Raw genomic sequence first — 16626 nt, forward strand, 5'->3', positions numbered from 1 at the left:
GGTCTGCAATTTCCATTTGGCTGCCAGTTTGCGATTAAATTCATCACCTTTATTATAAAAATGTGCTGCACTCCACGGCCTGCTGCACAAGAATGGTAAGGAAGACATTTTTCACAGCTAACAGCAGCATCATTCCAAGGCAGCCATCACATCCATTCAGACATTAGCGCCTCCAATGTAATGCAAGGACCTATCGCTCACCTGGAAAAGCCTAACAGCAGGTATACCTCAGAGGAACTTCTTCACACGTGGTACCTTCAGTGCAACTTCTGCAGTAAAAGCCAACATTACACCTCCCTGGTTAAGTGCTTCTAAAAGTGAGCAGTTTAAAAACAAGTGTTGACATTAAACTTGCCTACCTGGATTAATCAAAACATTTCCAAGAATAAAATCTGTCCTCATACTGACTACGCCTTCACATACACCCCTTCCACTCCTTACTAAAGTACACTTTTGAGCAAGCACTCTATATGAATTTTTGTTACATGCATTTTCTTTTTATTTTGTAAATGTCCCTTTCTTTCCCACGAACTTTTTTTCAGAATTTTCCACTGCTTTTTTCCCACATCCATATGATATATTTTTTCTTAAAAGTTTTTGGACAAGCCTGAAGAATACTCAGAATAAAAATACTTAATGCCTGCTATGCTGCTACATGTTTTAAGGTCGTCGTCTGATAACTAAAAGGAAAGGCACAATCTTCACTTTGCTTCCGTTTTACAAATGCTTCCTGAGCTAAGCAGGATGCAATACAAAATTTGTAACTTAAAAAAGAAAATATATGTACTACTTGGAAGAACAGAGCAGCAAAGTGATAGCTACCAATAGGAGTAAGAACTAAGTAAAAGCCACATGCCAAATCTTTATGAAGCATGGGAGTTAAATCCATATTGGTTTGGGCTTCATTGAATAAGAGACTTTAAATTGCAGTAAAACAATGAAAGATAATGTGCAATAAGCAATTAAAAATATTACCCTTTTGTATTCAACAAAAAAAGAAGCACAAAAATGTAATTTCAGCATGTGAAACAGCTGTATTGGTCACACTGAAAGATAATCAAATTGTATTAGACGTATCCAATCTATATGCACAGCATGACAATTTCACACGTTAGCTTATTTAAGTTTTACTCTGTTATCTTAACTAATGGTGTACTTGAAAAGGTGCATTTTTCATCATGTGTACCAGTTTTCAAAAATATTTTGTAATCAGGTAAGCAAACAGTATCTCATACAAAGCTGAAGGATCTCAATAGTCAATCTGTCTTTAGTCATTTCATTTTATGTGGCCATGTTAAGTGAAGATAACATCCAAAAGAACATTGTTCCGGTCAACTCTTACATGCCTTTGGAAAATGCAAGAAAAATATGTTAAACCATAAATCCCTGATACCTAGCTGTCTGAAGTTTAAAATTCAAGTAAATTATGGACACATACAAAAAAATTACTAAACCTGGCACAACTAAGATGTTTTGCACTGTACCAGATGGGTCCCATGAAATGATATGAAATGAAAGTGCCATCTAGACTTCAGGGACTAATAAAAATTAGATATTGCATGGCATTAGCATCACTGTAAATTAGACAAATCACCTGAGAAGCCATTTGGTGAATATGAACTCTAAAATTCAAAATTAAACAATCAAAGACTCTTTAGTCCTATTTGTCTACAAAATTAACTTAAATTGCAACAAAAACTGGCAAACATTTGTTCACATTTCAGAATAATACCAGAAACTCTCTTCTGACAACAAAAAACCGGTATTTTGTCACACTGTACCTAATTGGTTTCCACTGCAATGCAGCATAGAAAGCAGATTTCAACTCAACTTTTCTGAAAACAATAGCTTGGTATTTGCAAGCTGAAGTTCCGATTATTTCACAGCCCAGTGCGTTCAACAGTTGGCACAACAAGTTCCGGGACTGTTAAATGAAATTATCAACTAGATAAGATAATGCAGCATCAGTGTTTACCTCTTGCCACTACAGCAAAAATTGAAACTGGAGCTTTTCTAACTGAAACTACTATGAAAGGAGGATAACTGTTTTGTCATAATCTGTAGAATTAACTAAAACATGTTTTATTATAAAGGAAGGCGCCTCTGTAAGACACCAATAGATATCAGACAATAGCCAACAACCAGCACAAAAAAATCTACATGCAACATTCGCCATGTTCTATAAGTAAATTTCAATGTTGCATTTTGAGAAATGCAAATGTGAATTTTGCTTCCTGTTGAAAATAAAAATCTCTTTACATTACGTATTAAAACCAGATAGTTTTATTAAAAAAAAAAAAAAAAAAGAAAAAAGCACTTAAAAGTGAAGACTCATAAAGCTGGAGTTTCTAATGTACATGTTCTTCATTCACAAAGAGAACAGTTTAGCTCTTTGAAGTACAGCAGATTCTCCCCTCCACCCCTCTGGCTTTACACTTCAGCAACCTGGTGTACAACTTTTAATTCCATTAGAAAAAATAAGTAATTCTAATAATATTAAATCTTGCCCATAGAGACAGCATTTATAACTTGCTAAGCACTTCCTACTACTATACAGGAGAGGTATTAACAAATGCCACTGCCACAAAAGGGAGGGGGGAAGGGAGAGGGCACAGGAGATAGAGTGTACTCATGTCTGGATACACACATGGCAGAAATAGACAGAGAATATTAAAACAAAACTAATATTTATTTTAACAGTCTGGTAGCCAAGATATCTGCCACTTGCATAATTACAATGTTGAAGATAATGTAAGTTTTTTATGGAGTAGCTACAGAATCATCAATTTTCTCTTCAGCTGACAAACAAACTCACTGAAGAACAGCACTTCTAGGAACAAGGTCGAAAAAAGTCAAAAAATAAGTAGAAAAAAGTGCAACCCACCATAGAAACTAAATATCCAATATTTAAAATGAACACTAAGTTTAATTCACATCATTTTTAGCAGAATTTTACAGGTTTCTAGCACAGCATAGATTTCATTTACACTATTTCCATCTATCTTTTAAATCTACCAGAAAAGATCTTACAAATTAAGAGTTGATATTCTTCAGGATTGATTTAAGAACAGACTTATGACATCTGCAGGATCTATACCTTGACTATTATGTATTAAACATGTTATAAGTTCTTTTTCTCCCAAGCCAATTTTTCATTAAGACTGAACATCAAGTTCTATCACTTCATAAAGCTGTCCACTGTGGGGAAAAAGTTGAGGGGGGTGGGGATAACAACCTGAAACATTTCATGTAATATTTACCTAAAGCTAAAGGTACTTGAGCATCTGGAACTGGCTTTAATATCCTTGTTCATGAACAACAACAGTGTGGCTATTTTAATGGAATTTAAATTGAAAGGTTCAGATGCCCTAAAGACAGTTTGCTGCAGAAATGATTCTATAATAACAGCATACCAATTTGAATTTAGTAGGTTACATCTCTTACGTGTACTTTCGGTAATTAACATCTTAACATTTTGGAGCTCCAAACTGGACTCTACAGATTAATATAATTAGATTCTCTACATCTCAGCTGGGGAAAACATCATCATACTGACTAGCTCAGTAAATATATAACGTCAGGAAGTCCTAAAAAATTAATAAAAGCAGACAGGTGAGAGAAGCTTAAATTCACATAATAGTGAACACATTTTTATTTTGTGATCTCAAAGTTTCATGTTTCAAATTTTTACTTCAGCCCATGGCCAAGGACAATTACTACAACACAAATGCCCTTAAATCAGACGTCTTCAACTTTTTTCACTCACATTAATACAAAAGTTTCCCAAAAAAGTGAAGGCTCAGTGTGGCCTATTTAAAATCTCCCAATAACAGATTTCCTTTTTCTTTGTTATCTGCAGCAACTCTTCACATGCAGCAAGTCTGGAAACAGTAGATTGAAAAACACGATTCTGGTAACTCATATTGCTTTTCACTCAGCTCCACTAACTTTGCTAACAAAAAAGATGCTGCCTACTTCAGAGAGAGAGTGCTCTCAAAGGTCTCATGTCAAAGACTATTTTGTTTTCATGCATTTTTCAAAAACAACCCCTTTAGTTTAGGAAAAAAGTCTCTTTGATGTTACTTTTTGTGCCAGTGACTGCACAGTTTTGCGGATGGTGCTGCAAAACAAAATATGATTGCTTTGTAATTCTTTGCTATGTCAGAAAAGGTATGGGCAAGGAATGGCTAGAATGGCTCAGTGTGACAAGCATGAGAAAAAATAGCATATATTGCGTTGGAAAAAGAGTATGTGCAAAGGAAATCTTGATTAGATTGTACAAAGATTAACTTCAATATAAATATCTCCATCTCTCTTAGGTGTAGTGTATAATCTCATAACATTTGAAGACTCAGTAAATCGTGGTGTTATTTTTTTTAATTATTAACATTTTCTGAGCAAAAAGGCACCTCAGAGCTCAAGGAAATATATTATGATTTTTCTGATCCTTTCACATAATGATCTGTTTACCTTAGCAGTTTCAAAATCAGCATATAATAAAATTTTTGCACTTACTTATACAGTAACGTGTTTTTAAAACATACTCTGTCCCTTCTATTAACTTCTTCATTATACCAATATTAATAGGTGCATACTATTGCACCTACATTTGTGGCATTAAGTTTCATTAATTAGCTCAACAGCCCGTAAATTATCCAGATTTCATTCCTAGCAATATTTATTCCTTCACTTTCCATGGAGGGAATAAAAAGCCCCAACTTTTCATGGCAGGAGAGGGTGTGGGAAAAGATAAAAGTTTACAGCAGCTTAAGTTGTATTTCAACTATATTACATCCTATGAGAAACTACTCACCCATGACTAGACTAAGAAAAAAGCTCCTTACATGTTAGTGCTTTATTAGTATCCTGTATTTTATCATAAATTTAAGACTAAGAGCATACAATGAAAGTTGGAAGAAGACATCGCAATATACTTCAGGTTATTTACGAACATATTTTAGTTATTAACAGCTGCTGAAAACTTTCAGCAGCCCAGATGCTCAATCCAGAAAAATGTACCAGAAATGTAGTTTAATCTGTGCAGCAATTTATGCTATAATATACCACTTCACTACACTAGTTGTGACTGCTATACAACATACTGAAATGTTTGATACAGATTTCAGTACTGAATTGTCCTCAGGGCTCGGAAAGCTGGTACATACAGGTTTAGTAACCTAAAGTCAGTCAGCAGGCAGGAAAAAAATCCATGTGAAGAGCCCCAACAAAGTAAAAGACGTGATTATTACTTTGAACTGCTCTCCATGTATCAGGTGTTCAACAGTTTGATATAACAAAAAGCAGCCAAGAACAATTCCAGTACAAACCATACTAAATGGGATTAGAAAGACCCGTGCATGTGACAAAAACCACTTAGTTATGCTATTAGGCTGACAGAAGAAAATCCCCCCTTAAATTGCCAACTATTTTCTTTATCCTGTAGGGGGAAAAAATTAAAAATTAAAAGTGAAAGCAATCAGTAATTGAAGCAACAAAGGAACTGAAAGCTGTGAGATCTAAGAAAGGTTAACACAGAACTTAAAGGAAAATTAAGTTCAGAATAAACTAAATCCTGCTTCAAAGTTAATTCATCCAAATATTTGAGGCCAAAGAAGGTTGCTGAGACTGCAAAGATCAAGAGAAATCCACAAGTCGGTCTTCAAAATATAACTCGTGTTTATCAATACTAAAGACTGACGCAAGTCTTTTTCAATGAATGAATAACCAGTTGTCCACGTGTCATTTTAAGCAGTTGAATTCAGTAACCCTTTTGGACTGGAGAAGGGACGTGTTCCTTGTCTGTTCAGCCGAGCACAGGCGTGCGGCCCCTCCTCACTCAATTACTGAGCGTACACCTAAACACCACCTGCCATCCCTGCCCACCCCAGCGCTGGCTGGGGCAGCCATCTACTGCAGCATCCATCTCTCTCCAATTCATCACCGTCAGCTTTCTTGCTGACACTCTTCAGGGCTGCCTGGCTGATGAATGGCTCTGTTATTCATCCTATGTTAATCCCAGGCTGACGCAAGAATACCTTGCTGAAGACACTTAACAGTATTAAAGCTCAGCACTACCAAGTGCCCCCAGTGTGCATTAAACCTCCCATTTGGAACCAACATGATTCCTCATGAATAGTTATGAATAACATACAGTTACTAAATCAACAGGCACTAAGTTTATGTACCCCATCACCCAGAGACAAAGCTTCCACATAGTCCTTTTCTTCCCTGGAAGCTACACCTCAATTATTGGAAGTCGGGAACACTTCGATCCATACAGAATTTAACCTCAATTAACCCTATAATTAAGATGATACAGAGAAGTTTTCCCCCTCCTCCCCCTCAAAATGTCAGTATACATCTTAAATGCCACAGGTCTCAAAAAAATTTTTGACGTTTGTAACTTGAATAAGCTTTACTCAAGAAAGCAAGTTTTGTACTTTTTCTCCCTTCTAAGAGGAATCTGATCTTTAGGTTATGCTTTTTCTGGTAGTTTGGAGTTTTTTCATAAAGGATTATGCTTGTCAGAAAAATAAAACTTATCCACAGAATGAACACAAAATCACTGCAAGAAATTTCAAAATATAACTCTAATCTCTGTAAACATGTTATGAGAACAGCCAAACACAATTCCCTTCTAAACAAAATTACAGTCACTGATTTTATACCTGAGATACTAAAGTATCATTCTTTCTCTGATGAAAGTGTTTTAATACACAGATAATCAATCTTCCTGACAGAATCTTCATTAGAATTCATTTCTGATCCCCTACCACATCATCTGTGCTCAGATTTTGCTCAAGTCTATTTGAGCACAAAGTTAACACAACTACATGAAAAGTGGGAACAAAAGAACGTGCATAGCAAGTTTTGCTTCAGGTTGATTCAGAGGCAGTATCAGATTTCCATAAAAGCCCCAAGTGATTTAAAGCAGCAGTAATTCCCTCGTAAACTGACTGCATATGAGCCTCTCTGACTACACTTATCTTTATAGATGATAAGATACTTAAGCAATTAAAGAACTATCAACAACTTGTCTCTAGCAATGTCTAACACACACCACGTTCTCACTGCACAGCCAATCTTCACAGCAAAACCATCACACTTTAAACAAGACAGCTGGGCCTATTACAGCATTTTAACCTTCAACTTTAACACACAAACCAACTGTTACGGGAACACGCCTGACAACAGATTGTACATGTAGTATTTAGGCAAAGTTATTTTGTAAGTTTGGGCGGGGGCTGACGACTGCAACAACTTTCTGAGAAATTGTCCATGTTGCTTTATGCTGGAGGGGTGTTCCTTCAAAATTAGACAAACTGAAACTAACTAAAAGCAGTATGATCAGCAACATTGCTCAAAAGCAAACAGCAGCGGGTCAGAGAATTTTTGTCTTGTGTTCTCCTCCCTGTTCCTGCAGAGAAACCTAAGATATTCATAGCAAAGAGAAGGGGATTTGGCCTGCTCTGCATCTAAAAATTGAAAATTGTGCACCAACTTTTAATATAATTATTTGCAGGTTATTAGATCAAGCTGCATTGAGAAGAATATTAACTGATTTGTTACCGCTTCAAAGTCTGATAAATAAATGGAAGCATTATGCAACATGAGCTGAATGTTTTACTTTAGCTGCCATTTAAGCTTATGAACCAGAACATTAGGGTTGTATTAATACTTGTGCTAGCAGATCTGTCGCTTATTTTTTTAAATTTCAGGCACCTGCAATCTCCTACATATTAATGAAAAAATATACTGTACCTAGGAAAGGGCATTTTGATCAACTAAAGGCTACAGAGATTTCTAAATCAGTTCTTTAACCGGAATTAGGAAAAAACCCACAAAGGTTCATTATTTCAACAGCTAAAGGGCTTAAAGAATTCAGTAAAGTCTGACTTCCATCTAGTGTCAGCTAGTCTGCAAATAAGCACATCCTTAAAATTCTGAATGGACTAGATGCACAATCAGTTGACATCAATTAGGAGCTTCAGACTCTTAAGTAAATGTTTAAGCAAATGCATTTCTCTCCCCAAGGCGCTGCTCTACATCTTCAGTATCGAGCCACCTCAGCCACTGTGCCAGCACAGCTGCTCTGAGATCACACAGGGAGCGAGATCACAGCTCTGATCCATCTGAAAGGAAAGCCAGCACCACACAAAAACAAACTCAAAAAAACCCTGACCAGTGCAGAATATCAGCTGACCTTTTAAGTCAGAAAGTGATCCACCAGATAAGAGTATAAAGTACTGCATTATCTCCCCTGCCTCTGCTCTGACATCAGCAGCCACTCTGATGCATTGCTCCCTCGATTACCCAGAAGTAACTTCCCAGCAAAGTAACAAGATTTTAATTGTTTGTCATGCCGGGATGCTTTTACTTTTGAAATCAAGTCTTAAAGAAACAGCAACATTTGTAAGGTTATACATCACTGAAGTGCGCACTGTTCCAACTGCGAACACCCTCAGATTTCAGTGAGTTATCACACAAATTGTTTCATGGTTTGCCCCTTCTAAAAAAGGGTATCCTGAGGACTTTCCCGCATGGGCACTTCCTGGAGCGCTGCAATTATAGTACACAGTATCAAAACCTGGCTCTAATATGGCCCTGTGCTGGAAACACAGAAAATCCCTCCAACTACAGAAAGGAGTAAAGTACAACTATTCAACTGCGGCAGCAAAACAGTTAAAATATTTTTAAAAGCAATTTAAAAAATTTACTTCCAGGGTGCTACTCAACTATGCACCACCAAAAACATTAAAACATCGATAGCTACCTACTGCCATCCATTTCCCTTCAAGAGAACGATTTTTTGCACTGAACTGAAAAGCAAAATTTACTATTTGACACCAAGTATAAAAAAATAAATCAATTCTCAAATGAAAAGTAACTGAAAATGTATTTCCAATTTCTACTCACTATTTCAAACCACGAGAATAAAATAAATAAAAAACCCTTTTAGCATTACCACACTCATTCCAACCACTAACACTGCTAAAATAACTGCAAAGATCAAAAGCTGCAACTTCTAGTGCCGAACTTGGACAACAGAGGTTTAAGTAACACAACTCCACTCTAACTTGCATTTTCTTGCTGTTCTCAGACATGCAGCTAGTCTGCAAAAGACACTTTCTAATGGAAGCAACAAAGTGGAAGGGCAGTTCTGCTAACGAAGCCAGATATTATTTCTCTTTGGTGTTGTCACAGCTGTTTTGTTCATTCATGCATAAATCATCTCAAAAATTTAAGCTTTGCTATTAAAAAGCTAACTCGACTTCTACTAAACCTTTCCAAGAAAAACAACCAAAAGAAACAAAAACCTGGACGTTACTTGAATTGCATTGTACAGGGTTATACAGGATATTTTCTAAAGTCAAAAGTAAAAATGTCATGTTGCCTACCTTTCAGCAACCCCACTCTTTTTTTTAGCAAAGCAAAGGTATATAATTCAGACATTACACCTTTTACCTATTTCAGGATTCAAACAGTAATTTCAATGTCCCTCACAGACACAGATCCTCCTGCAAGCAAGACACACATGTAGCTTGCGTGGTACTTCTATTGACCTAATCAACTGCATAGTGAGATTAAAAACACCAGCAGTTTTACTGTTCCTAGTAATTTTCTTAGCACTGGGTTATTAAATTTCAATGAAATGTTAAAATCAACAGAAGATTTTCGGAGTCTGCATTCTGACTAAAATCAATACAGGAAAATTCACACGGCCGGAATGAGAAGTTGTGAGTTATGTTTCAATAAAGACAAGGGTCAGTGAATGAGGGCATTTCATTAGTTAACAGCTTTCCTGGCAAGGCATTTCCCCCATCTCCCCCCTCTCCCACCTCCCAACATTCCATATATGCAGTCAAATACAAACCATCAGTTTCCATGGCAGACTCCTGCTATACTTCAATCAGCCTGAGCTGTCAGGACGGTCTGGTAATTAACATTAACACAGGTCTATCCTGTCAGCCACAGAAATACACCAGCATCTAATAATACATCTAACTAATAGGATACCTGCATCAGGGTGCATTCTCAAAAAGGGAGAACACTTTATGGTTACAGACAGCAATTGAAGACAATTCAAATGTACTTGCTCTTCTAACGAAGTCTACACAATTCAAATCATTCTAAGCACCCCATTCCTGACCTGGCATTGTAGAGTGTACTCAGAGGAAAAAAGTTTTAATCTGAGAATGATTGAAACAGACAACCTGGTCAAAACCATCACTAACCCACAAAAGTGACCACCCATTTCATGTCTACCCTTCTCTTCACAACCACAGCACTCATCGAACATCAGCAACTTCTTTCTATCTGTTGATGCATGTAAACTTCATTTTCATAATCAGGACATTCTAAGTGCTCTCTTAAAATCTATAGCGTTTTTCTCAGTTGGTGTTAGTTGTTTTAGAGTTTTATCCCAATTTTACTATAATATTAACCAACACATCTCCAGTTCTTCCCCTTGTGCACCACAAAAGCACGGCATGCCGCTCCCTAATCTAATCCGCACTTGGTCAGTTGTTTCTAACCATAGCAAGGGATTTTTATATGACACCACTTATTTTAGAAATGACTGCATTCAGTTTCAGAGGAGGAAAATGCAACTCAATTGCAATCTTAAAGAACAAGTTTCACTTAACAAAAACATTAAATTCAAACAGGCCTCTCCCAGTTCAACAAGTCAGCCACTCCTGTACAGAACTAAGTCTAATGCGATGACTCTTATGTAAAAAAAAATAAAAAAATCTGAAGACAGATATTTTAACTATTAATTAATTATTGGTAAGCAACAGGGAACAGACCACTTTCAAAGTATGAGCTTAAAATAACTGTTTTACTAACTTAAAACTTGTATCAGTTAAAAAATACCCTTTTATTTAGTTACTTGCCAGGTGACTGCAATCCTATAAATGTTGCAGATACAGCTCCAAAAATAACGTAATTTAAAAAGAACTGAACTGTCACCATTTTAAATATTTTTTCACAAGCCAAAAAAATTGCTACACTGTTTCTTAAGTGCAGTGGAGCTTTTGGTTTGGCATTGCAAGAGGCTGTGCCAAGGTATTAAAGCCACTCCCTCCCTCCCGCCAAAAAATAACCAAACACCCACACCTCAAAATAGCTCTTACAAGGTTTCTGAATACAAGTTCTAGAAGCATTACAACATTCATAAATCAGAAAAACACCTCAGACCATTAAGTTTTAAGAGATAATTAAAGAACCAAACTCAAAAGAGTACTAACAATAAACAGCACACAAACGATACTCCATGCTCTTGTGGCACGCTGCTTTGCTAATTTTAACATTAATACACCAAGTTTAAAAACCAGTCTGAGACTATCTGGGCAAACATCTTTTGTAAGGCCTTTATCCAAAACAATATTTATCCCTGAATATTGCACTAAGAAGCATATTTTTAATGAATTAATGGGGGTCCATTGCAAGATCTGATACAACTGAAAAAACCGACGTGCTAATGTGGCCAGTGCCCCTCCATCAAATCTGACATGTCAGCAAAACCCTAGCTAAGCACAAGCTACATTTACATAATCACAAACAATAAGGTCATGTACAAAAGTAACTAGATAACTTTCCAGGGAGAACTCATTTACAACACCAGAACACAGCTCTTCAGCTCTGCTTCACACAGACGCTGTGCTTAACACAACCAGACCGACACAAAAGCTGCACTTCGGGCACTAAGCTCCCCGAGTTCACATGCACTTTTCTCAGTGAGAAAACTAAACAGAGAGAGCAACATTCACTGAAAATTTATACTCATATTGCCTACTTGGATGTTTTACACTAGCTTTGTTAAACTTGGCAGACAGAAAGAGGCAGCCCATTTGATACAAAATTAGATTTATCTCCAATAGCCAGATGCATGGCCAAATTTACATTTAAAGGCAGACACGCTTTTAAGTCACCTTCAACACAGTTTTGAAGGAAAGACCTAAGTTTTTCAGGGATAGGTTACTGAGGAAAAATGAATTCTTGATAAGGTGCTCTTCAACCTCTTTTTGAAAACAGTTCAGACCACAGGTCTCATCTGTGTACATTCCAATCAGGTGCAAGAGTCTGTGCACTTACAGGTTCAAGAAAACAAAATGTAAATTTACAAATTAGACTCCTCAGATTCCAGTTAATAGTTCAGGCACATTTATTCATAGTCTGATGAAAGAATACAACTGAAGTACCTCATTAATTTCAATCTGTCAACATGCTACTGAGCAGTTTGAAATGTCCAATTCAGTTTTTAAAAACAGTGCAAGAAAACAGCTACAGCTCTGTTCACTGTCCACAAAGGGGAGCATTAAAATATATAAGTTGTCAGAAAAAAAAATCCAGGTTAACATCATAAAAGTTAGTATCTCAAAAGCTTAAGCAAAAAAAAAAAAAAAATCAAAAAAAAAATCAGGTCACATTTGATGGTGCAAACAATTACAGGAAATACAGCCTATTCCACATTCAGGAAAAGCCCTCTCTTCCCACAGGTTTGCACCAGTCTGATAAAAACAATTCAGCTTCCTAGTTATTATGATGTGCTCTTTAAACATCCTTGTTAATCCACAGAAGACTTATTTACACATAACAAGTTAAAAGCACACATATGGAAAAATAACTGTAACCTAAACAGAACTGTAACTTTCACATTTTATGAAAGCAGTTCTTAAAAAAAGGTTTCCTCAATTCACTTCTTACATTTAAGCTAATCTTCAAAAACAAAATGCTGCAAGACAGAGATCATCTATCAAATTAAGCACTAAGATTTTCTGAGATCAAAAAGTAGGATAGAGTTCAGAAAGGAAAACATGCTTTGGATAATACACACAGCATAGACATGGACCCCAAAAAAGCAGATGTACATTCTGTAACTGAACCAGATTAGATGTACTCCTCACCTAAACCCACAGGTATTTTTCTATCTATTGCTGCCTACAACTACAAGAAGTAACCAGAGCAGAAGCCCATTTGAGTTCTGTTTTTAAATACTGGCATGTAACAATAAATAAGTAATAATAAAAAAAAAAAAAACTAACCTAGCATTCCAGTAGGGAAGGCAATCCCACCTTTTATTTGTTTGAATTCTTAGGGTTGTGACTTTATTTCTTCATTTTGATCAGCACACAAAATAAAAGACAATGGCTGATCATAATATTATTCTTCTCAAAAATAAACAAAACCTTCAGGAAAATGGTTGTACTATAACAAAAAAAAAAAAAAAAAAAAAAAAAAAAAAAAAAAAAAAAGAAAAGAAAACCTACCTAAAGCACACAACAACAAACTAGAGGAAGCAAATCAAATGACAGGGTGGAGGGGGCAAAGAGGGAATGTGAACCCTGTAGCTTTATTTTTAGATTCTATATACCTATATATACATGCACTTGCCCCAAATACTTGGTATTCTCAAGGGTGCCAGGAAACAAGTGATGAAACCTTGAAATAATACACTTTTCAGTAAGCACACTGAATCCTGCAGACTTTCCCAGCAAACCTGTAGTTTGCTACTCCTGAACCCTTCTGCTGGAGGATGTCAGCGGAGCACACAGTTCAGGATATTTAACACAGCCCCCACTGCAAACCAGGATAGGTGTTTTACAGGAAAACAGTTGTTCCAACTCCTCAACTGCTCACTGCTCTGCCTATTCCACCGATGTAATACCGCCTGTAAGCACACAGTACGTGGAGGTCCATGCAAACACAGATACCTGCACAAATCCACCATTATTTTGTCATTCTTTGGCGTCTTCTACCAGACTTGATCATTTTAGCGCCCGAGTCAATAGCGGTGCTCGCGGATTCACGCCTCAGAAAAAAAAATAACTGGCGCCCCTTAGTGTTCAAATTCTGAAGTCTTGAAGCAATTTACTAGATTTGCATGAAACTTTTTTTTCAACATTCCAAAAAGTTTTCTGCCTCCACAATACTTCCACCCATTTGCCAACGTAAACAGGAAAAGCAGAAAAGCTTAAAGGGATAGCAGGCTTCTTCCAGAGACCATTTAGGAACACCGATTATATTTTATTTGCTTTTCTTTTGAAGAAGAGAGCAAAAAATAGTTCCAACACAGTCCTTAAACTTTTGTCAGCAAGAGTCACGAGAGCCCTCGTTTTGGAACTCCAATACTTTGCAAACAGACTTCCAGTGTTTTCAGTATTTCAAAATATATGACAAGACATAAGTATTTTGGGAATTCCTTTTTCACTGTCCTCTTTGCGTCGGAAAATGTTTTTCTTCCTTTTGTTCTCTGAAAATAAAAAAACAGCTTCAGGCCTCCTCTGGCCAAATACATAAAGTTGAAGAGATTCAAGAATTTAAAACTCCATTATCAAACCTGTGGAAGGCTCATTTGTCCTATAAAGGAGTCTTCTCGGTCAAATTTCTTCTTGATGTTTATTGTAAATCTAACTATTCCAAAGAGTCTGCTCGCTGTGGTGACCAAGAACGTAAGTTCTAAAATAGTTTTGTTCTTCACGTCCACAGTTGCTCCAACATATATTCAAACTCCTCCAAGTATCTTGCAAATAAAAATAGACTCTCCCATTATAATGCTTTCCACAATCCGTGTTCTTCACCGTTTGTTTGGGTTTCTTTAAATTCCTCTATCACTTATTTCAGAAGGTAGCATTTTCTCGACATGCTATTTTTGTGTCGTACTACAGTCGCTATCTCATTTTTACAGTCTTGGCAGAGGGCGGGGAGCTGTTCTACCAAATATAACCAGTTCTTTCATCTTCCGAGGTCAACAACTTCCCAAACTTCTTTTAGCGAAGAGGAATACATCCGCAAACAAGAACCCTAACTCAAAATCTCGAAAATCAGTACTTCATACTAAGAAACCCAACAAGTTGAAACTGTATAAATTATTTATGGCCATATCATATTCTACAAAGCTATCAAATACGATTAAACAAACAGGTCTAAGTCTCCAGAAAGCCTAGGTTTAAAGACATAAAAAAAGAAATGCCTTCGACAAGAAAAACAAACCTGTGAACCTGAATACAAGGTGAATTTAACATACCAAGAACAAGTGTTTCACCTAATTTTTGATACACACTGGGTCTGTTACTGTAGTGGGAAAAAGTATGGGACACAGGAAGTTCCCAGCTCGTACTTTTCTTGTTAATTTCTAAACCGTGATTGTTTATTTGTGAAATCTTAACCCTAAACAAAGTCACTAGGGAAAAAATTGGGGGCATAGGGGGGGCCTCGCCCCGTGCCAGGAGAGGGTGCGAGGCTGGGGCAGACGTTTGGCAGGAGCAGACCAGGCAATTTCGTAACCCTTTTTGTTTCTCCCCCTTCACTAAAGTCACACGTAGGAGTCTTTCAAGTTCAGTTTCTTTAAAAGGTAAGGATAGCTGAGACAAGAATTCGCTCCCTTCCCTTGCGATATAGGAAAATCATAATTAGTTTGCGGCCAGTTCGGGGTGGGGTAGATCTGGAGCAGAAGAAAGAGCTCAGCCCCCCTCCGCCTTAGTCATTCAAGTCCCAGCAGCTTCCAGAAGAGCCAAATCTCGAAACCAAACACCCGCCGCCCCCCCGGCGGGGGCCCTGGGGCCGGGCGGCGGAGCGCTCCGAGGGCGCCGGCAGGACCCCAGTGTCCCCCGCCGCCGCGGGAGGGAGCGATGGAGGGAGGGGAGCGCCAGCCGCCAGCCAGCCTTTCCCCTCCTCCCTGCCTTCCCCCAGAGCGCATTCCTGAGCTCCTCTCCTCGCTCCCTCCCCTCCGTGCCGTAGTTACCCTTCCCCCGGTTTAAGGAGATAGTGCGGAAAAGGGTAAAAAGAAAAAGAAGGAAAAATAAAGGGGAAAACCCTCCGGGGGCATCGGGGACCCGCGCGGCCGGGGCTGCCTCTCCCCTCCCACTCGCTCCCCGAGTCCCCCAGCACCGCGCGGCGGCGGCGGCCAGGGCGGGGAGAGCCCGCACTTCCCCTTTGTTTTCGGCTCCCCAGCCGGGGCCGGGAGCGTGCGGGGAGCAGCGGGGAGAGCGGAACAGGCCCCGGGCCGCCCCCGCCGCCCGGCCGGGCCGGGCCGGGGCGGGGGACCGAGCGGGATCCCCGGGCCGGGGGAGGCAGGGCAGGGCGGCGGGGCGGGGGAGGGGGCGGCCGGGCGAGCGCTTTTACCTTCGTCCAGCAGCCTCTCGAGGTGGTTGAAGATCCCACAGAAGTTGGGGAGGCTGCTCATCAGCTTCTTGTCGTTCATCAGCTGCATCAGGTAATCGGGGCTCGGCTTCGGCTTCTCCTTGGTTTCCATTTCCCCAACCATATTCCAAGCCCGCGCAGAGACGGCGAGCGCCCGCAGCAGCTCTGCCGAGCAACGCGACCGCGGCACGGGGCGCCCGGCTGGATCCGGGCGGGCAGGGAGGCGGTGGGGGAGGGGAGGGGGCGGGGAGGGGAGCTTCCCCGAGGAAGGAGGAGAAGGAGGAGGATTCAAATCCGGAGACAAACGCAGACCCGCCGCTGAGTCCCAGGGACCGAGGAAAAAAAAAAAAAAAAAAAAAAAGAAAAAAAAAAAAAAAGAGGAAACTCGGTAGAAACCCCCGTGCGGGCTGCGCCCTCCTCTCCGGGCACAAGGACCCGCCGCCGCCTCTCGGTGCCGCCGCCGCCGCCGCTTCCCTGCTCCGT

General features: G+C 39.0%; 1 protein-coding gene across 13 annotated transcripts in view; it reads right to left on the reverse strand.

Moving 5' to 3' along the window:
- Positions 1 to 16346, reverse strand: part of QKI (QKI, KH domain containing RNA binding) — a 155126-nt gene extending 138780 nt beyond the window's left edge. For 5 of the 13 annotated variants that reach the window (XR_010027122.1, XR_010027121.1, XM_063151766.1 and 2 more), the window contains exon 1: positions 16126 to 16345. Coding sequence is in view for 10 of the 13 variants with exons in the window: in XM_063151766.1 (XP_063007836.1) it covers positions 16126 to 16267 (142 nt within the window). In the remaining 3 variants the exon portion in view is untranslated. Of the gene's footprint in view, positions 1 to 13715; positions 14198 to 16125 lie in introns of those variants that run through there. The other 8 variants (XM_063151769.1, XM_063151767.1, XM_063151771.1 and 5 more) reach the window with 5 other exon arrangements.
- Between the last annotated feature and the right edge of the window lie 280 nt (positions 16347 to 16626).

Source organism: Melospiza melodia, chromosome 3, assembly GCF_035770615.1.
Source record: "Melospiza melodia melodia isolate bMelMel2 chromosome 3, bMelMel2.pri, whole genome shotgun sequence".
NCBI lineage: Eukaryota > Metazoa > Chordata > Aves > Passeriformes > Passerellidae > Melospiza > Melospiza melodia.